At 46.7% G+C, this 19,263-nt stretch overlaps 2 protein-coding genes across 3 annotated transcripts; both read left to right on the plus strand.

The window, feature by feature from the left end:
• Nucleotides 12,629–16,166, plus strand: LOC109820559. Of its 2 annotated transcripts, XM_020386717.1 has the most exons (5): nt 12,629–12,859; nt 12,934–13,077; nt 13,172–13,237; nt 13,491–13,580; nt 16,057–16,166. In XM_020386717.1, the coding sequence occupies exons 1-5, from the start codon at nt 12,644–12,646 to the stop codon at nt 16,060–16,062; spliced, it is 522 nt and encodes a 173-aa protein (XP_020242306.1). In that variant the 5' UTR covers nt 12,629–12,643; the 3' UTR covers nt 16,063–16,166. The 2 variants fall into 2 exon arrangements, 1 of the variants encoding a protein (XP_020242306.1); XR_002241896.1 differs by lacking the exons at nt 12,629–12,859; nt 12,934–13,077; nt 13,172–13,237; nt 13,491–13,580 and adding exons at nt 15,217–15,402; nt 15,489–15,796.
• LOC109821519 lies at nt 16,401–18,342 on the plus strand. Its single transcript, XM_020387703.1, has 6 exons — nt 16,401–16,414; nt 17,191–17,275; nt 17,352–17,450; nt 17,537–17,767; nt 17,871–17,944; nt 18,105–18,342. Exons 1-6 carry the CDS (start codon nt 16,401–16,403, stop codon nt 18,340–18,342), a joined length of 741 nt encoding a protein of 246 aa, XP_020243292.1.

Genomic DNA, 19,263 nt, shown 5'->3' on the forward strand with positions numbered 1-19,263 from the left:
AAGTCATAACTTTGTTCAAATGTATTGTCTTGAAACACTGGGTGTATGTTTTGCTTTTTTGAACATGTCGTTATGACTTTCGCAATTGCAAAAAGACCATAACTTTGTTCAAATGTACTGTCTTAAAGTGTCAATGAGGTTTGCTCATTGTGCGTATTCTCTTTGGATACGTCGCTTTCCAGTGTCTTGCTCTGTAATTGCAGGTGATCTCGTATCGCGGGTGAAGTCCTTCATGCGGCGACAAGCCCACTTTCGAAGTTAAACTCTACTCTGGTGAGTTTACGCTACCGGCGAAACCAGGGCGACGTCGAGCTCACCGAGATGGTGAAACTCGGCCCCTGACGAATTCGAATTGCTGGTAAGGTGAAACTCAATTGGTTGACGAGTTTGTTTGTCGGCGAGACTTGATCGCAGCGAGTTTTGCTTGGAAGCTAAACTCAATTGTTGGCGAATTCTAGTAGAGGACTGAACTCATTTGCTGGCGAGTTTCGCTTAGAAGCGGAACTCAACGGCTGGCGAGTTTATGTTGCGGGCGAAACCCGTATAGTGTTGGACTTGTGTTGGAAACCCGACTCGATTCGCCTGGCGAGTTTGATCTGTAGGCGAAGTTTGAGCAGTAGCGAATTCGTCCGAAAATTGGAGATCCAACCGCGGGCGAAAACTCCTGTCACGTGTCGGTCAGCGGGCCCAAGTGCTTGCCAGCCAAGACTTTGCAGGCGCATTAATGCTCATTAATGGTGAAGCGACCGATCGCTTCGCCTCTCGTGCCCAATCCGATATGTCGGTTTGGGGTTTCGAGAGCAGCCTTAAAGGCGCTGAGTTCGAAGCGTCGCAGGGCGTTCTGACCGTTTGATCGCTCGGGGTGCCGAATCTCAGCCGTTGGGTTTCTTATAATATATCCGTATTCGTCTCTCTCCAGCAGAATCCTTACTGCTTCAAGAGAAATCCGCCAGAAAGAGCTTTCCCAAGAACTTCTCCCTCTATGGCTTCTTCTTCCGATCATAGTGATGCTGAGGGAGTCCCCCTACCATCACGCGCTTCCTCTTGTGGAAGCGGCCTTGGAGGCGGTCCGTCGTGCTGGCGACGCCTCGCTCACACGGCGATGTGAGCGAGAGCTTGAGCGGGTGGCGGGGTGGACGTACCGCCTCGAGGAGCTGTTTTACGAGGACTCCTCCGACACGTCCCCGCCCTCCTCTCTGTGCTTTCTGCTCGAGCGCGAAGAACGAGCGAAGCGGATCCAGGCGAAGGAAGCGGAACTCCGACGTCTGCAGCAGCGGCAACAAGCGGTGCTGGACCGGATGGACGCCTACCTAGACCGGGCTTTCTTCGAGGATGCCGGTTCCCTCCGCGGCGAGGCGAAGCTGGTGGAGCGCGGGCACGAGGCAAGGAGGCTCGGCGAGGTCGCCGCGAGAGTGGACCAGGAGCTCCGACTCCTTCATCAAGAGGAAGAAGCCAGCCAGGCGAATTTGGCCAAGCAGCAGCAAAAGAAGAAGGAGGAGGCGAGGATCCGACGTGCGGCCGAGCGTGCGAAGCTCAAAGCCAAGATCGGCTCGTTCAGCCTGCTGAAGTTCTTGTAGTCCACATGCCGCCTATGTCTTCTTTGCTTTTGTTCATTGTGTTAGCTTAATTGACATCTTAGGCATCCTAGTCAAACTGCAAACTTATGTAAATTATGGCCCGTAGTGGCCCTTTTGCTTGTTTTGGCTTTGTCTTGCACAATTTTCTGTCTTTATCTGTGCTATTTGGCGTAATTGAACTCGGCGAGCTTTAGACTATGGATTTAGTCGTTTTAGGCTCTTGCTCTGCCCTCTGTTGTTCACAGTGTGGGATCGGATTAACTCCGCTCTTCGCGATGTAACTCCAATGGGGTCAAGAGAGCAACACTTGGCTCGTAGCAAAGAACAAATGTTTGCTTCTGCGGCCAACTGAAGAACCCAACTTCGACTCGCCTTTCGGTGAGTTGTTGTTTGGGGTACTGTTCGACGATTGTCGTCACGTGGGAATGAGACAATTGATTGTGGTAAAAGTCATCGCCTGGTAGACTCTACCCATCAGTTATCCTAAAGCAATGTTAGGACATCCGGAACAGGTCAGATAGTTCAGGGACGTAGGAGTGTGACTATTGACAGAAGTAATGGCACGTCGCATGGTAGGCCATTATTCAGGCTATGCTATTCGTAAGAATAACGGTGCCAATCATCAGAGGTGATCATTAACTTGATGAGGTTTTGTCGCGATTGGAGCGACCGTGGGAGGGGGGCCTACCATTCCTCAGAATAGGAGTGGTAAGCGGATTTTGTCAGAGGTTTAATGTTAACGTGACAGGGGATGTTATTCGTAAGAATAACGGTGCCAATCATCAGAGGTGATCATTAACTTGATGAGATCTTGTCGCGATTGGAGCGACCGTGGGGGGAGGCTACCATTTCTCAGAATAAGAGTGGTAAGCGGATTTTGTCAGAGGTTTGATGTTAACTTGACGGGGAATGTCGTGATTGGAACGACTTTGAGGACCCACCATCCTTTAGAAGAGGATTGGTAAGTTGATTTTGTCAGAGGTTTGATGTTAACATGACAGAGGATGTCGTGATTGGAACGACTTTGAGGACCCACCATCCTTTAGAAGAGGATTGGTAAGTTGATTTTGTCAGAGGTTTAATGTTAACGTGACAGGGAAGGTCGTGATTGGAACGACTTTAATGGATCTGCCATCCCATTAGAGAAGATAGGCGAATTGAGTGGATTTGTCGTGATATGAACGACTTTAGTGGATCCGCCATCTCATTGGAGGAGATAGGCGAATTGAATCCCACAAGAGGCTTTCGCCAGAGCGGGCAAAGTAGGAACAGTTTAGCCTCGTGTACCAGTTGGAGGTTTTGAGGGCCAGTTTAGACTCATGCACTCTTGGGAGTTTGTGAAGGAGCACTATGGGTAGTACTTCTTCAGGTACTTGCCGTTGATGGGCATCATGATCTTATCACCGTTCGGTTTGACGAGGCGATAGGCACCGTTTGAGTAGACCGTCTCTACCACGAATGGCCCTTCCCATTTGGACTGGAATTTCCCCTTCTTCTTGGAAGTAAGGATCATTGGTCGACGGACGGAGAGCACGAGCTCTCCCTCTTTGAAGGCTCGGCGCTTGACTTTCTTGTCGAAGCTCCCGGCCATCCGAGCTTGGTAAAACTCAATCTTGGCCATCCGAGCTTGGTAAAACTCAATGTGCTGCTGAGCTTCCAGTCGCTTGTCGTCCAGTGCTTCGAGCTCTGCGAGTCGAAGTTGGTGATTTTCCTCAGTCGTCATCCCTGTCGCTAGGGCGACGCGCAGGGATGGAATCTGAATTTCTAATGGCAATACAGCTTCACAGCCGTATACCAACGAGTAAGGCGTGGTGCCAGTCGGTGTACGAACCGTCGTGCGATATGCCCACAGGCTCTCGCCTAGCTTTTCATTCCAGTCGCGCTTGCTAGTGGAAGTCAACTTGGTCAGGATCTTGATGATCGTCTTGTTGAAAGCTTCGGCCAGACCATTCGCTGAAGGGTTGTAGGCCGTGGACGAGAGGTTCTGTATTCGAAATTTGTCACAGAACCTGTTGAAGGCATGGCTAACGAATTGCGTGCCATTGTCGTGAATGATACGCCGGGGTACGCCGTATCGGTAGATGACATGGTGCTTGATGAATTTGATCACGTCGCTAGTCTTGACTTCTCTTAAGGGGATGGCTTCTGCCCATTTAGAGAAATAGTCGGTGATCGCGAGAATGAAGCGATGGCCTCTCGCCGATGGTGGAGAAATTGGCCCGACTATGTCCATCCCCCATGCCTCGAAGGGCCAAGATGCCCTCGTCGGATGTAGATCCTCAGGAGGCTGGTGTATGTAGTTGGCGTGGATCTGGCATTCGTAACATCGCTTAGCATAAGCGACTGCATCAGTAACCATCCCAGGCCAGAAGTAGCCCATCCTTCGTAAGCGATCCCAAAGCTTGGGTCCGGGCTGATGAGCTCCGCACACGCCGTCATGTGCTTCGCGTACGGCTTCTTGCGCCTCCGCTTTTGAAAGACAGCGAAGTAGCAGGCCGTCGTATGACCTGCGATACAATGTTTTAGTGGTCGAATCGTAGTAGAACCGTGAGGCACGTCGTCGGACCGACTCTCGTTCCTTCGAATCCTCAGGCAACATGCCGTATAGGACATAATCGATGATCGGGAGACGCCAGTCTTCCTGATCTGGCTGACCCGAGGCTTGATGAGTGGCGTTTGCTTCTGGGACGTCTTTGGGTCGAAAGAGTTTTCGGCTGGCGACAGCGACCTTTTGGGTCGTTCCAGGAGGCTGGGCTAAGTTAGCTGCCAAGGATGCGAGAGCATCCGCATGGGTGTTCTTTGAACGGAGCACGTGCTCAATACGGAAGCTCTCGAATGACTCCACTAGTCTGACCGCTGCTCGGTGGAGCGGGATAAGATCTTCATTCCTGACTTCGTATTCGCCAGTCATTTGTTTGACAATGAGTTGCGAATCGCCATAAGCCTCCAGATGCTTTATCCCGAGCTCTTTGGCTAACTCGAGCCCTATGAGCAACGCGTTGTACTCGGCTACGTTGTTGGTACATGGTTCCGTCAAGGAAAAGGCCCGGGGAAACACGTGACCATGCGGGGAGGTGAGGGCCACCCCCACTCCTGCAGAAATAGAGCCGCTCACGCCTGCGCGAGACGCGCCGTCGAAGAACATCTGCCACACCTCTGGCGACGAAGTCATGTTGGCTTCGGGAGGTTCATCCGGCAGATCTTCGAAAAGATAGGCCTTCACCCCCAACGGGTGACTAGCCATGAGATCGCAGATGGCTTGTCCCTTGACTGATTTCTGCGGCATGAAATGAATATCGTATTGAGAGAGTAGAAGCGCCCACCTGGCCAGGCGCCAGTTTAACGCTGCGGGTTGTGTCATGAAGCCCCGAATGGGATTCATCCTGGAGATGACATGGATGGTTTGGCCAACCAAGTAGTGCCGCATCTTTTGGATAGCGAACACCAAGGCTAGGCATTCCTTCTCGACCATTGGGTACCGTTGCTCGGCGCCCTGCAAGGTTCTGCTCAGGTAGTAGATGCCCTGCTCGTGGCCTGCATCATCGTTCTGAGCTAAGAGGGCACCCAGAGAATGTTCCATAGCCCGTATGTATATGAGGAATGGCCTTCCTGAGATTGGCGCCGCAAGGACAGGCGGATTCGAGAGATAAGCTTTGATCTCCTCGAAAGCCTTTTGGCATGGCTCATCCCAGACGAAGGAGGTACCTTTCTTCATCAGCTTAGAGAAGGGTTGGCACTTGCCCGAGAGATTCGAGATGAATCTTCGGATATAAGCCAGTCGTCCTTGAAGGCCTCTCAGTTCTTTAAGATTTCGGGGCGGTTGGAGCTCTTGAATAGCCCGCACCTTGTCTGGATCAATTCGGATCCCTTTCGTCGTGACGACGAAACCGAGGAATTTACCGCTAGACATTCCCAAGAATGACTTGGTAGGATTCATCTTGAGCTGATGAGTCCTCATGAGTTCGAACATAGCCTTCAAGTCTTGGAGGTGATCCTCCTTATGGCGACTCTTCACGACCAAGTCGTCCACATAGCATTCGACCGTCTTTCGCAAATGATCTCGAAAGATCATGCTCATGGCTCGTTGGTAGGTTGCGCCAGCGTTCTTGAGTCCGAACGGCATGACGGTATAGCAGTACACCCCCATGGGGGTCCTGAATGCAGTGTGCTTCTCGTCTTCGGGGTGCATTTTGATTTGGTTGTACCCCGAGAAGCCGTCCATGAAGGACATCCTCTCGAATCCGCACGTATTGTCAATGATGACATCCGTGATGGGCAGAGGGAATTCGTCTTTAGGGCACGCGGCGTTGAGGTTCCTAAAGTCGATGCAGATGCGGATCTTGCCGTTCTTCTTCAAGACTGGAACAATATTCGCCACCCAGTCGGGGTGTTGCTCCTCTCTGATGAAGCCGGATTCGATCAGCTTCTTTACTTCAGATTCGATCGCCTCCATGATTTGGGGGCGAAACCGCCTCTGCTGTTGTTTGACTGGCTTGGCGTCAGGGCTGATGTTGAGGCGATGCGTGGCGACCCGCGGATCCAGGCCAGGCATATCCTCGTAATTCCAGGCGAAGACGTCAATGTATTCCCGTACAAGGGCGATGAGATCCTCTTTTTCTTGAGGAGGCAGACTGCCGCTGATGAATATGGGTTTGGGATTCGCCTCGGTACCCATGTTCACCTGGAGGACTTCGTCTTCAGTTGGTGGTTCGCGCTGTTCGAAGCGACTGTTCCACTGGGCGCTAACATGGCGATCCCATGTCTCGTCGTAAAGTGGAAGTTGTTCGTCCCTCGCCATTTCGGCGGGGTCTACTGTAGCCATGTTGACTGTAAGGCCATCGAACAGATCCCTTACGCTGACGTCGGAGTCCCAGGCCGAGGTTGTTGACGACTGATCCCCTGAACATGCGTAATCGGAATCTTCGTCGACGTAAAAACAACACTCCGATGAGGAGGAGGAGTAGCCTAAGCCTCTCCTAGTCCTGTTGAAGTAATTTGAGGGCTTCCCTTTGGGGACGTAGGCGGGTTTGATGACCGTCTTGCGCCCTCGGCCGTAATTCAGGCCCTCTGAGCGAGTGAGGTCGTACCCCATGTTGCTCATTATGCGTTTCGCCACTCGACTGTATTGCGAGAACTGGGGCGCTGGGTCTTCGTCCTCAGATTCGTCCCATAGCGTGCGTAGGGGACGATCGATTCGACCGAAGATGATGTCTTTTCGATACCTCTTCCGTGCTGGCACGACGAACACAGCTCGCGATGGCTCGATCAGTCGCGTCTTGAAGACGTATGACGAACATACCGGCAAGTGTAGAGAAGACTCACTGTAGAGTGTCGACCATAGGTTATTAGGTGCGTCATCTTCGGACGAGGAGCAAGACGACAAATAAGCAAGGTCGGATTTCTCATTCATGATAAGCTTCTCTGCCTGAACGGCGTTAGTTACATGGTGACTCTCATAACCAATTACAATCGACTCAAAGTCGTTCAGAATTAAGCTGTCACCGTATTCAGGCTCGCTGTCCGCCTCATTACCACTCTCCAGTTCTTCCACTGGTGGCTGTTCGGGGTCCTGGTACAGCAGAGAATCCGCGAAGTAGTTCTCGACCCCTTTAAAGGGATGTTTGTCGGCCACTACCGTTCTTACTCGCTCGTAGTCGTCCACATACTTCAAACATTGGTGTAGTGTGGATGGAACGATCCGGTTGCCATGAATCCACGGACGCCCCAGGAGTATGTTGTAGGAGGGTTCAGCATCGATAACGTAGCACGTCACCTCTGTCTTCATGTCGCCTATCCGACATTTCAGGCGGATTTTGCCGAGTGGCCGAGTCCCAGTGGCGTTGAAGCCGAAGATGGTAGTCGAGGTCGAGGCTAGGCGCTTCGACGGTATCCCCAAATGCTTGATTAGCTTCAGGGGCACGATGCTCAGCGCGGACCCCGGGTCAACCTGGATCCGATCCACTTTCGCCGAGCCGACGTATCCTGTGAAGTACAGCGGCCGGTCGTGGGACGTGTTCTTGATGAGCATGTCCTCGGGGGTGAAAGTGATGCAGGGGATCTGTCTCTCGGAGACTTGGCAGCAAGTTGTACAGCCCTGTTCGATCTCCGTTTCTTTCGAGAAATGGGTCGAGAACGCCTCTGCGTCAGCCAACGCCTCTTGTAAGGCTTCCCGGGTAGGCCTAGACAACCGGAGGAGGTCGTACACGGTGATTCGCGCGGGTATGCTTTTCAATTGCGCGAGCACGTTGAACCGGTAAGGCTGGCGGCTTGAACTTGGCTCATCCGGATTGGGAGGGACTGCTGCGGCCGGCCTCGCGGGAGGTCCTGCTGGGTTTTCCGTCCTCGCGGGATATTGTTTTGCAAACTCCTTTCCGGCTCTCGTGGCGAAGACGTTGGTGTCTTCTTCAGAGTCGGTTAAGGCAGTCATCGCCGCGTCGTCTGTATCCAGGATGGCGGTGACAACGTTGCAATATTTCCTCTTAGCCTCCTTGGAAGGCTGTGCGGTCCACTGCTCGTCGTCGAGGAGGTCCGGATGGACCCACATCACTTGCCCTGATGGCAGAGTTTGTGGAACCAAACCCTTCTCCCGCTGGTTGTGAGGATCGTCGTTAGTGATCTTCAAAATCGCCTTGGGGATAGGAATTATCCCCGCCGGAGCTTGAACCTCTGGGAGACCCGTCCCAAAGCTCAAAGTGACCATGTTCGCCGTCACCTGCTTTTGGACCTTCTCTTTCTTCAAGACCCCCGCGTCGTAGAGGGCCTGGAGTTTGTCCTTGAGGACGTAGCATTTGGTTGTGTGATGCCCAAGGAATCTGTGATATGCACAGTAACTTGGGTCACCGGTTTTGTCTGCCTCTTCAGGCTTGGTGGCTTCCGGTAACTTAATCCGCCCACTCTTGAGTAGAGTGTCGAAGGTAGCTACCACCTGGTCTTCTTTGAAATCATATTGCCGCTGGGGGCGCGGTTCAAATTGCCTGGGTTTCGGCTTTTGAACGAACTTTGGCGCCGCGGCAGAGTCTACGGCCATAGCCTCTTTTCCCTTCGATCGGGGAGGGTTCTTTGGCGCAGCCGGCTCTGCTGCTCCCTTTTTGGACTGCGGCTCTTCGGCCTCCAGCCTCTTGATCATATTTTCGACTTGCTCACCTTGGCGAACAAGCTCCTTCCAAGTCCGGGTCTCTACCGCCCCTATCTTGGACAAGATATGGATCGACAGGTTGTTGCGGCACATCTCGATCAGTGTCGCCTCGGAAACTTGGTCCCGACAGTGGACTGATCGGTTCCGAAATCTCTTCACGAAGTCATTGACCGATTCCGACTTCCGTTGCTTCTCAGCAAGGAGAGTGGCCATTGACACCTCGGTGTCGTCGTCGAAGAAGCGGGCGAGGAAAAGCTTTTCAACGTCGGCCCACGCCTTGATAGAGCCGGGCTCCAATTTGCGGAACCATTCAAAGGCCACCCCCTTGAGGGTACCTATGAACAGTCGAGTGAGAATGGCGTCATTCCCGGTAAGGAATCCGGTTTGCGCCATAAAATAATAGATGTGCTGCGAGGGTGACCCCTTGCCATCAAACTGTAACAAGCTGATGGGTTTGAACTTCGCTGGGTATGGGACCGTGTCCCATTCCGTGGGGTAGGGACGTACCACCCCCAGCTTGTTCATATTTTGCTGAAGCTTCAGCGCGTTCAGCTGGTCTTGGAATTCATCGAACCTCTTGTCACGGGTGCTATCCGCAGTGTGCGACGTTCCTATTGATGTCTTGGAGGAATAATCGGAATGTTGATTATCCTCCGCCTCAGACACGGGACGGAGGGGAGGTACCCACTCCCTGTCTCTAGTTTGCCGGGGTAAGGGGCGTTGGGCCCTTTTCTTCTTTTTCTTCTTGTTCAGCAGTTGTTCCATCATCTCTCTTAGAGAGTCGATGGTCGCCTGCTGTTCCTCCAACTTTTGAGCCATTGTCTGCTCGTGGTTGGTATCGGTCATGTGTGCCCTCGCCTGCGCGTCTTGGCTTGAGCGCGAGGTCTGAGATGTGGCAGCGGCCGAATGGTCCTCATCTTCGCCGCAGGAGGGAGGTATTAGGTTGGAATAGTCAAACCCAATACTTACCCCCCGGCGACTACGGGTTCGCTGGAATATGCCTTCCTGCCGGCGTCGAGCGGACCGAGTGTTAGGTCTTAGGGCGGAATCCGAGTCTGGCGAGTCGGAGAGTACTGCCTTCCCTTTATCCGTCATGTTAACCGTGGCGGATGAGAGTTCCAAGTCATCGGCAGCGCGTCTTTTTTGGTGACGGCGCCTTTGACGGGAGGGCCTTGGTCGAGAGGACTGTTGGGACAGTCTCCCAAACACCGAAGGTCTCGCCGTTCCGACGCATTGACAGTCGGCGAGGACCGTGTGGATGAGTCTCTCGCAGTGGCACTGAGGATTCGCCTCATGGATAGTGCGTTTGCGAGTTAAATATTCTCTGAGGTCTTCTACGGGCGGTTGGTGACAACCCCCGGCCTCAGAAGAGTCGCTCTGGTGAGTCGACGAGAGGTTTTTGGGTGCGCCCTCTGGTGCGCGTTGGATGGAATGCTTTGGTGCTGGAGTCGAGCGATCTCGCCTTGACTGGCGAGTCTTCGCGTTTGAGCGAGCTCCAGTACGTGGGCGGGTTTCACCCCTTCGCCTGGAAGAACGGGTTCGCGAGGACTCGCCTACTTCTCTACCTTTACGTTTATCCGTCAAATGGTTATGACGAGGCTCGCCAGCCTTCGAGGATTCGCCTACTCGGGTAGGCTCACTCCTTGGGAGTGAGTTATTCGCATCAGGGATATGACCTGAGAAGCGAAGTCTTCCCGAGCGGGCGGCTCTGCCTTCCTCAGTTGGCGCTCCTGACTTGGAGGGCCTCCCAATGTCGGGCAGTTTGCCTTCTCGCCTAGCGTTCCTCGGGCCCGTATGATGGCTCAGGCCGTTATGAGGAACGGAGGTTTGGACCTCCTGTCTGACGAGTTCCTGCCGCCGCTGTTGGTTAGTTCTCCCAACGGGGAGAACGTCACCGCGAGCTGTGGCAGCGTGGTTTGTGCCGGAGTGAACCGGCGTTCCCTTCGGGGTAGGTGTCTGCGGGGATCGCTTGGCGACCCATTTGGCAGACCCTTGCCCTTTGCGCTCGACCCCCGGCTTGGCGTTGATCGATTGTGAGGGAACGGGTTCTTCCGATGAGACTCGGGTAGAACCCGTAGGTGCAGAGGCTTTGACCGTCTGAGGTCGGCCTCGACGCACGACTCTGTGACGTTTGCGGGACGCATCGCCACCAGAGGAGGAGGAGGACAAGTACTCTTCGTACTTGGCCTGGTCGAACTCAATTTCTAGGGACTCCACTGTCGTCCCTACAGCAACCTCATCAAACTGAGCCACCACCATTTCACTCGATGAAACAGCTTCTCCCACTGTGGTCGCCATCTTCTGTAGGGTGAATATTTGATTTCCCGAAAAAAGGGAGTTTCGTTTGTATTTATAAGAAAGCTTATTACAAACTAATGATCAAATAGTTACAACAGAAGCAGAGGGAAGGCCCTCTTTGTTTTGTGTGGGGACTTTTAGGTGGCTACAGGATGCTTCGCTCGATGCTCGTGTCGAGTCTGCTTCCCTTGGACCGTTCGAATGAGGTTGCTGGAGAGCTTCAGTTCGCAGTAGAAGCTCAACTTGAGAGAGTTCGGGTCTGTTTAGTTCGCCCCCCCCCGACTGCAAGCGAGTCGCTGGAGTACCTCTGCCAAACCGAACAGTGACGCTCGCTGGGATGTCGACATCATCATCTCACTCATCTGAATCAGCGAGGAGCAAGCCTGAGATGTAAGTATTAACCCAATCGTTCACATTTGACGATTTAATGTGTTTGGCACTGTGATTTTAGCCGTATTAGAACTCTAAGTTGAAGTAGTATCTGTTGTGTTATGTTTTACAGTACGCATGATATCAGAATTTCTTGCAATATACGTGGATATTGTACATTCATGGATGGAATTGCTCCACGGATGAGGGCTGAACATTGGAGGGCGTATGGATCCTCCAATTTCAAAAATTATGTTAGTTTTGGACCAATTCCAGCGGACAAGGCTACGATTATGTTGCTTCTAGATCATTTGGATTTAGCCACGGGGAAGTTCTTTTTCAAGGATAGCCAAACTAGGACTCCACAAGCGTATACTTTTGATGTAAATTGGGTGCGTAAACATACCCGGTTTAATGATGAAGGAGATAAACCCGAAGCCAACCGCGACACAGAGAATAGGATATGGAACACATACTTCTCCAACAAACAACAATCCCAATACAAGAGTGGCCGAGACTACCTTGAGGCCCTATTGGAAAGATTGGTTCAGTCAAGAAAGAGGACAGATGTTTCTGATTTTGTTATGCTTCAAATCCTCTATCAACTCACAATGATATGGACTCCGACCGCAAGAATGAATGCACCCCGGCATATGTTCAAATATATAGCTCGGATAGATATGGTTGATAATTTGCCATGGGCGACGATCATCTACAAGGAATTGTGGGACTCTTTCAAGACTGCGAAGATAGCGAAGAAGGGGCAGACATATCTCATCGGCTGCGCTCCCTTGCTATCGGTGAGTTATATGTGTTATTTGTAAGTAATATGTTGCATTTGCACCTTATCTGTGATCATTACGTTTTACATGTGATATATGACATTTATATGTGACATTTGTATCTAATTTGTATTGTTTAAGTTTCCTATTTATTTGTAGTTTGTATGTGATATTATCTTGTTATATGAGATTATTTCCAATTAAATGTGATATTATCTTGTTATATGTGATAAGTGTCTTCTACATGTGATATATTCTAATCATATGTGACGTTTGTTACCCATGTGTGACATTTGTCCCTGATTTGTAACAGTTGTAGTTAATGTGTGAATTTATCTTCTTGTAAGTGATTATTGCCATTTATCTATGACATTTGTATCTAATATGTTCATTGATTGAATGTGGCCTTTTTTTGAAGCTATGGTATTATGAGATTTTCTAACATCAAAGAGCCGGCAAGAGTGGATGAATCCAAGCCTCCAATGATAAATTGGACATTGGAGGGTAAGAAGGTGGGTTCGGTGCGGACTACAATGATTTTGAAGAAATCGGAAGCCGCAATCCACATCTTACCGGAGCAAGATGTGGCGAGGTATGTTCACGAGGAGATAAAGCCCAGTCCTACAACAGTGAAGGCTAAAGTTGAGGAGGAAGTTAGGGGTAAAAAATCATTGGGGAAGAAAAGAGTCCAAAAAGAGGTAATGTTGATGATTTGGATGTGTCATCCTCTTATTTGTGACTTTTGCTCACTATCAGTTTATTGTTAATGTAGGACGAAGCTTATGAAAAATTGGTGATGTTGAATGAAGCCTATGAGCAAGCACTTGTTGCTCGCGGCGTTGATATTTTGGCTATTAAAGCCGAAGCTGAGAAAAAATTTGCTGAGGAGAAACGTATAAGGCAAAACAAAGGAGAGGTAATAGCCTATGTCCTGTGTCACATGAGGGGGAAAAATTATTGAGAAAATATTTGCTGAATTGAAATTGGTTATTGTTTTTACATCTATGCAGCCACAAATAGAAGAGGCATTGAGTGAAGGTGATCAAACCCGAGAGATGGACATTGAACTGGAGGAGGTAACTCTCCTTTGTGATATTTGTTGTTTTCCTGTGACATTTACAGCTTATTTGTGATAGTTCCCTTTGGTATGTGACAATTGTCTGCCTATTGTGACATTCATATGTCTCTTGTGACATTTTGTCTAATAATGGGACGTAAACAGTTTAGTGTAATGTTTGGTTATTACTTGTGATAAATGAATATTTCCTGTGATATATATTCATGTCTTATTTCTGTGATATATATTCATTAACTGTGAGTGGTATACAGGCTAAAGTTGAGGCAGAGAAAGAAGAAGGAAAGGGAGAGGAGGGAGGCAAAGAAGGTGATCAAACCCAGGCCATGGGCAGTGAACAGGAGGTAACTTTCTTTTGTGATATTTGCTTATTGCATGTGACATTTACTGCTTATTTGTGACAGTTCCCTTTGGTATGTGACAATTTCTACATATTGTGCCATTCATATGTCTCTTGTGACATTTTATCTAATAATGTGACGTAAACAGTTTACATGTGATGTTTGGTTATTATTTGTGATATATGAATATTTCCTGTGATATATATTCATTAACTGTGATCTTTATACAGCTATGTGATGTAAAAGTTGCTGAGGATGTTCCCAAAAAGAAGAAGGGAAGGAAGAGGAGGGAGGGCGGCGATGATACTTTAAAAGCATTTGTTAGTGGGCTACGGGCAAAGAGCCAAAGAACAACAAAGAAGCCCAAGTTCTTAGAATCTCCCTTCCAAACTGAATTGCCAAAGAAGGGAAGGAAAGGGAAGAAAGGTGTCGTTGTGGTGGGAGACGACGACGACAAGGGGGAGAAGGATGAGGGGAAGCCACTTGCTGTTTCACACCTCGGTAGGAGTACATCTGTTGCAGAGCTATGGAAAAGGGAAAAAAGTGAAGAGGAAAAAAAATTATTAGAGACGTTGAATATGGGCATTCCTTCTTCACAAGACTTTGATGTCAGGCTACCGGGAACAATCAACGAAGGCTTTTACCATAATTTCACCGTTGAGGACATTCCTGATGTGTCGGCTGATGAGAACAAGTGGCTTCAACATTTTCTTACATTAAAAGTTGACAAGTAAGTATTAAGTGTTATTCTGTGATATTTATATTTGGTCTGTGATATTAAATGTTATTCTTGTGACATATAGTGTTTTCCTGTGACATTCAGTGTTTGTATGTGACATTTAGTATTTGTTTGTGACATTTAGTGTTTGTATGTGACATTCAGTGTTTGTATGTGACATTTAGTGTTTGTATGTGACATTTAGTGTTTTCATGTGACATATAGTATTTTCATGTGACATTTAGTGTTTGTTTGGGACCCTTAGTGTTTTCATGTGACATTTAGTGTTTGTATCTTTCATGTGACATTTAGTGTTTGTATCTGACGCAGTACATGTATGTGATATTTAGTGTTTTTCTGTGACATATGGTGTTTTCATGTGACATTTAGTGTTTGTTTGGGACCCTTAGTGTTTTCATGTGACATTTAGTGTTTGTATCTTTCATGTGACATTTAGTGTTTGTATCTGACGCAGTACATGTATGTGATATTTAGTGTTTTTCTGTGACATATGGTGTTTTCATGTGACATTTAGTGTTTGTTTGGGACCCTTAGTGTTTTCATGTGACATTGAGTGTTTGTATGTGACGTTCAGTACATGTATGTGATATTTAGTGTTTGTATGTGACATATAGTGTTTTCCTGTGACATTTAGTATTTGTATGTGACATATAGTGTTTTTCTGTGACATATAGTCTTTTCCTGTGACAGTTAGTGTTTGTATGTGACATATAGTGTTTTCGTGTGACATTTATTATTTTCCTGTGACATTTCATATTTTCCTGTGACAGTTTGGTGTTGATTAGAATATGTTGCTTATACATTGATTGTCTTCTACATTTTGTAGTCGGTTATGTTTTGAGGTTGAAGACCACACTATATGCAGATATGATATGCTACATCTTCAACGTGGTGGAAGATTAAAGGATGAGGTTAGTTTTTGTTTAAGTTGCGGTGTTAATCAAGTTTTGCACAATTACAATAACTTATTACATTTGCAATCATCAGATCATTGAAGCTCTGGTTGCAAGTCTTCGAACATGGCTCAAGCTGCCAATAAATGCCCATGTCGAAAGAAAATACGCTATTGTCACGTCGTATTTTAGTGTGAGTAATGACGATCATAATACAATTTGAGTTATATTGCATTTATATGACTTTCTTTTGCTTGCTGTATTTTCTGTTTTCAACAGATTTGGTTGCTAACTGCTTCAAATTTGGATGAGCGCAATGTCTATAAAAATTACATAAAGAAGCATATAGATGAAGGGAAGGATGTGTTGATAATTCCAATATGTCACGCTGACCATTGGCATGTCCTTGAGGTCAACTTGGGGCAAAAAAAATGCAGACATTATAGCTCCGCTGACCATGAGGCATGGGCTAGAGACGTGTTGACCATCCAGCTTTTTTTAGATAGGATGGTGAGTGGTTTCGATCAGGCGTCAACATTCAGAGCATTCCAATATGAAGCAGTCCCTTGTCGAACGCAAAAAGGCTCGTAAGTTTCTTATACTTAACCATGAGATTGTTGCATGGCTTGTTGTATGGCTTAGTGACATTGTCGGTGCAAATATTGATGTGATATTTGCGGACTACAAGTGACTTTTGGGCATGTTATGTGACAGTTTAGTATGCAGTGTGACTTATGCTGCTATTATGTGACATTTTGATATTGTATGTGACATATTAGGTAACTGTGTTTTATTCTCGTTACCCGTTACATATCCTGCTATTAAGTGTTATGTTATATTTTTACAGATATGATTGTGGCATACATGCGTATTTTTTCATTAAGGCGATCCTCGAGGGAAGGGAGGTGATGGACATTGAAGTCTTGCACAGGGAGTCGCATATGCTACGGGCTAGACTTGCTGCTCAAATTATATGTGAAGGGCGTGAATGGAAAAAGCTACGGTTGAAATTAGACAGTGATGATCCAGAATATCTATTGTACTTCGGGGGTAGTGATGCACCTATGATTGAGTGGAAGTATTAGACTCTAGATGTAATTGTTTCATTTGTTGGATGTCCTGTGATGGATGTTGGTCGTTTAACTGCTGTTTAACTGCTGTTTGTAAATGATAACCAGTTTACTAACATAGATGGATATGACCTGGTGATCTTTTCTTTACCATATTAAAGATGAACATGATCTTGGTGCTGTGTGTGACTTTTGGGTCTGCTGTGTGACATTTTAGAATGCTGTGTGACTTCTGCTCTTTTTATGTCACAGTTTGATATTCTGTGTGAGATTTTGGTGCTGTTATGATGCTCGGTTATAGAGTTTTTTTTGTCTTCTACATGCGTATTTTTTCATCAGGATGTTAATGTCACATAGAATGTTATGTCACATATAAGTAGTGCTGTTATGTTGCTCAGTTTGATATTTTTCCATCAGGATGTTGTTGGGTCCTCGAGGGACGGGATGTTATGTCACTTTTCATGTGACATTTAGTGTTTGTTTGGGACCCTTAGTGTTTTCATGTGACATTTAGTGTTTGTATCTTTCATGTGACATTTAGTGTTTGTATCTGACGCAGTACATGTATGTGATATTTAGTGTTTTTCTGTGACATATAGTGTTTTCATGTGACATTTAGTGTTTGTTTGGGACCCTTAGTGTTTTCATGTGACATTTAGTGTTTGTATGTGACGTTCAGTACATGTATGTGATATTTAGTGTTTGTATGTGGCATATAGTGTTTTCCTGTGACATTTAGTGTTTGTATGTGACATATAGTGTTTTCCTGTGACATTTAGTGTTTGTATGTGACATATAGTGTTTTCGTGTGACATTTATTATTTTCCTGTGACATTTTGTATTTTCCTGTGACAGTTTGGTGTTGATTAGAATATGTCGCTTATACATTGATTGTCTTCTACATTTTGTAGTCGGACAATTTTTGAGGTTGAAGGCCACACTATATGCAGATATGATATGCTACATCTTCTACGTGGTGGAAGATTAAAGGATGAGGTTAGTTTTTGTTTAAGTTGCGGTGTTAATCAAGTTTTGCACAATTACAATAACTTATTACATTTGCAATCATCAGATCATTGAAGCTCTGGTTGCAAGTCTTCGAACATGGCTCAAGCTGCCAATAAATGCCCATGTCGAAAGAAAATACGCTATTGTCACGTCGTATTTTAGTGTGAGTAATGACGATCATAATACAATTTGAGTTATATTGCATTTATATGACTTTCTTTTGCTTGCTGTATTTTCTGTTTTCAACAGATTTGGTTGCTAACTGCTTCAAATTTGGATGAGCGCAATGTCTATAAAAATTACATAAAGAAGCATATAGATGAAGGGAAGGATGTGTTGATAATTCCAATATGTCACGCTGACCATTGGCATGTCCTTGAGGTCAACTTGGGGCAAAAAAAATGCAGACATTATAGCTCCGCTGACCATGAGGCATGGGCTAGAGACGTGTTGACCATCCAGCTTTTTTTAGATAGGATGGTGAGTGGTTTCGATCAGGCGTCGACATTCAGAGCATTCCAATATGAAGCAGTCCCTTGTCGAACGTAAAAAGGCTCGTAAGTTTCTTATACTTAACCATGAGATTGTTGCATGGCTTGTTGTATGGCTTAGTGACATTGTTGGTGCAAATATTGATGTGATATTTGCGGACTACAAGTGACTTTTGGGCATGTTATGTGACAGTTTAGTATGCAGTGTGACTTATGCTGCTATTATGTGACATTTTGATATTGTATGTGACATATTAGGTAACTTCCATTTATTCTCGTTACCCGTTACATATCCTGCTATTAAGTGTTATGTTATATTTTTACAGATATGATTGTGGCATACATGCGTATTTTTTCATTAAGGCGATCCTCGAGGGAAGGGAGGTGATGGACATTGAAGTCTTGCACAGGGAGTCGCATATGCTACGGGCTGGACTTGCTGCTCAAATTATATGTGAAGGGCGTGAATGGAAAAAGCTACGGTTGAAATTAGACAGTGATGATCCAGAATATCTATTGTACTTCGGGGGTAGTGATGCACCTATGATTGAGTGGAAGTATTAGACTCTAGATGTAATTGTTTCATTTGTTGGATGTCCTGTGATGGATGTTGGTCGTTTAACTGCTGTTTGTAAATGATAACCAGTTTACTAACATAGATGGATATGACCTGGTGATCTTTTCTTTTCCATATTAAAGATGAACATGATCTTGGTGCTGTGTGTGACTTTTGGGTCTGCTGTGTGACATTTTAGAATGCTGTGTGACTTCTGCTCTATTTATGTCACAGTTTGATATTCTGTGTGAGATTTTGGTGCTGTTATGTTGCTCAGTTATAGAGATTTTTTTGTCTTCTACATGCGTATTTTTCTATCAGGATGTTAATGTCACACAGAATGTTATGTCACATATAAGTAGTGCTGTTATGTTGCTCAGTTTGATATTTTTCCATCAGGATGTTGCTGGGTCCTCGAGGGACGGGATGTTATGGAGATTTTTTTGTCTTCTACATGCGTATTTTTCCATCAGGATGTTAATGTCACACAGAATGTTATGTCACATATAAGTAGTGATGTTATGTTGCTCAGTTTGATATTTTTCCATCAGGATGTTGCTGGGTCCTCGAGGGACGGGATGTTATGTCACACAGAATATCATAAAGGCAAAATTAGTAAATGTCGCAACAAAATAGCGCAATTATCTATATGTCTAAACAGGTAATACGTCACACGAACAGGTGATATGTCACATATAAGTAGTTAATGTTACAACAAAATGTAATAATTTTCATTTACATGTAATACGTCACATATAAGTACAAAATGTCACAATAAAACGGCAAAAGTAACATGTAACAAAAAATAATCACAAAAGAGTCCGCAATCTGCCAGGAAACGTTAATCTTGGATAGGTTCAGTGCATGTGGCTCGGTTATGTCCTTCAGCGTGACATCTTGAGCATCTAATTGCACGTCTATTCTCAGAT

Source organism: Asparagus officinalis, chromosome 8, assembly GCF_001876935.1.
Source record: "Asparagus officinalis chromosome 8, Aspof.V1, whole genome shotgun sequence".
NCBI classification, from domain to species: Eukaryota; Viridiplantae; Streptophyta; class Magnoliopsida; order Asparagales; family Asparagaceae; genus Asparagus; species Asparagus officinalis.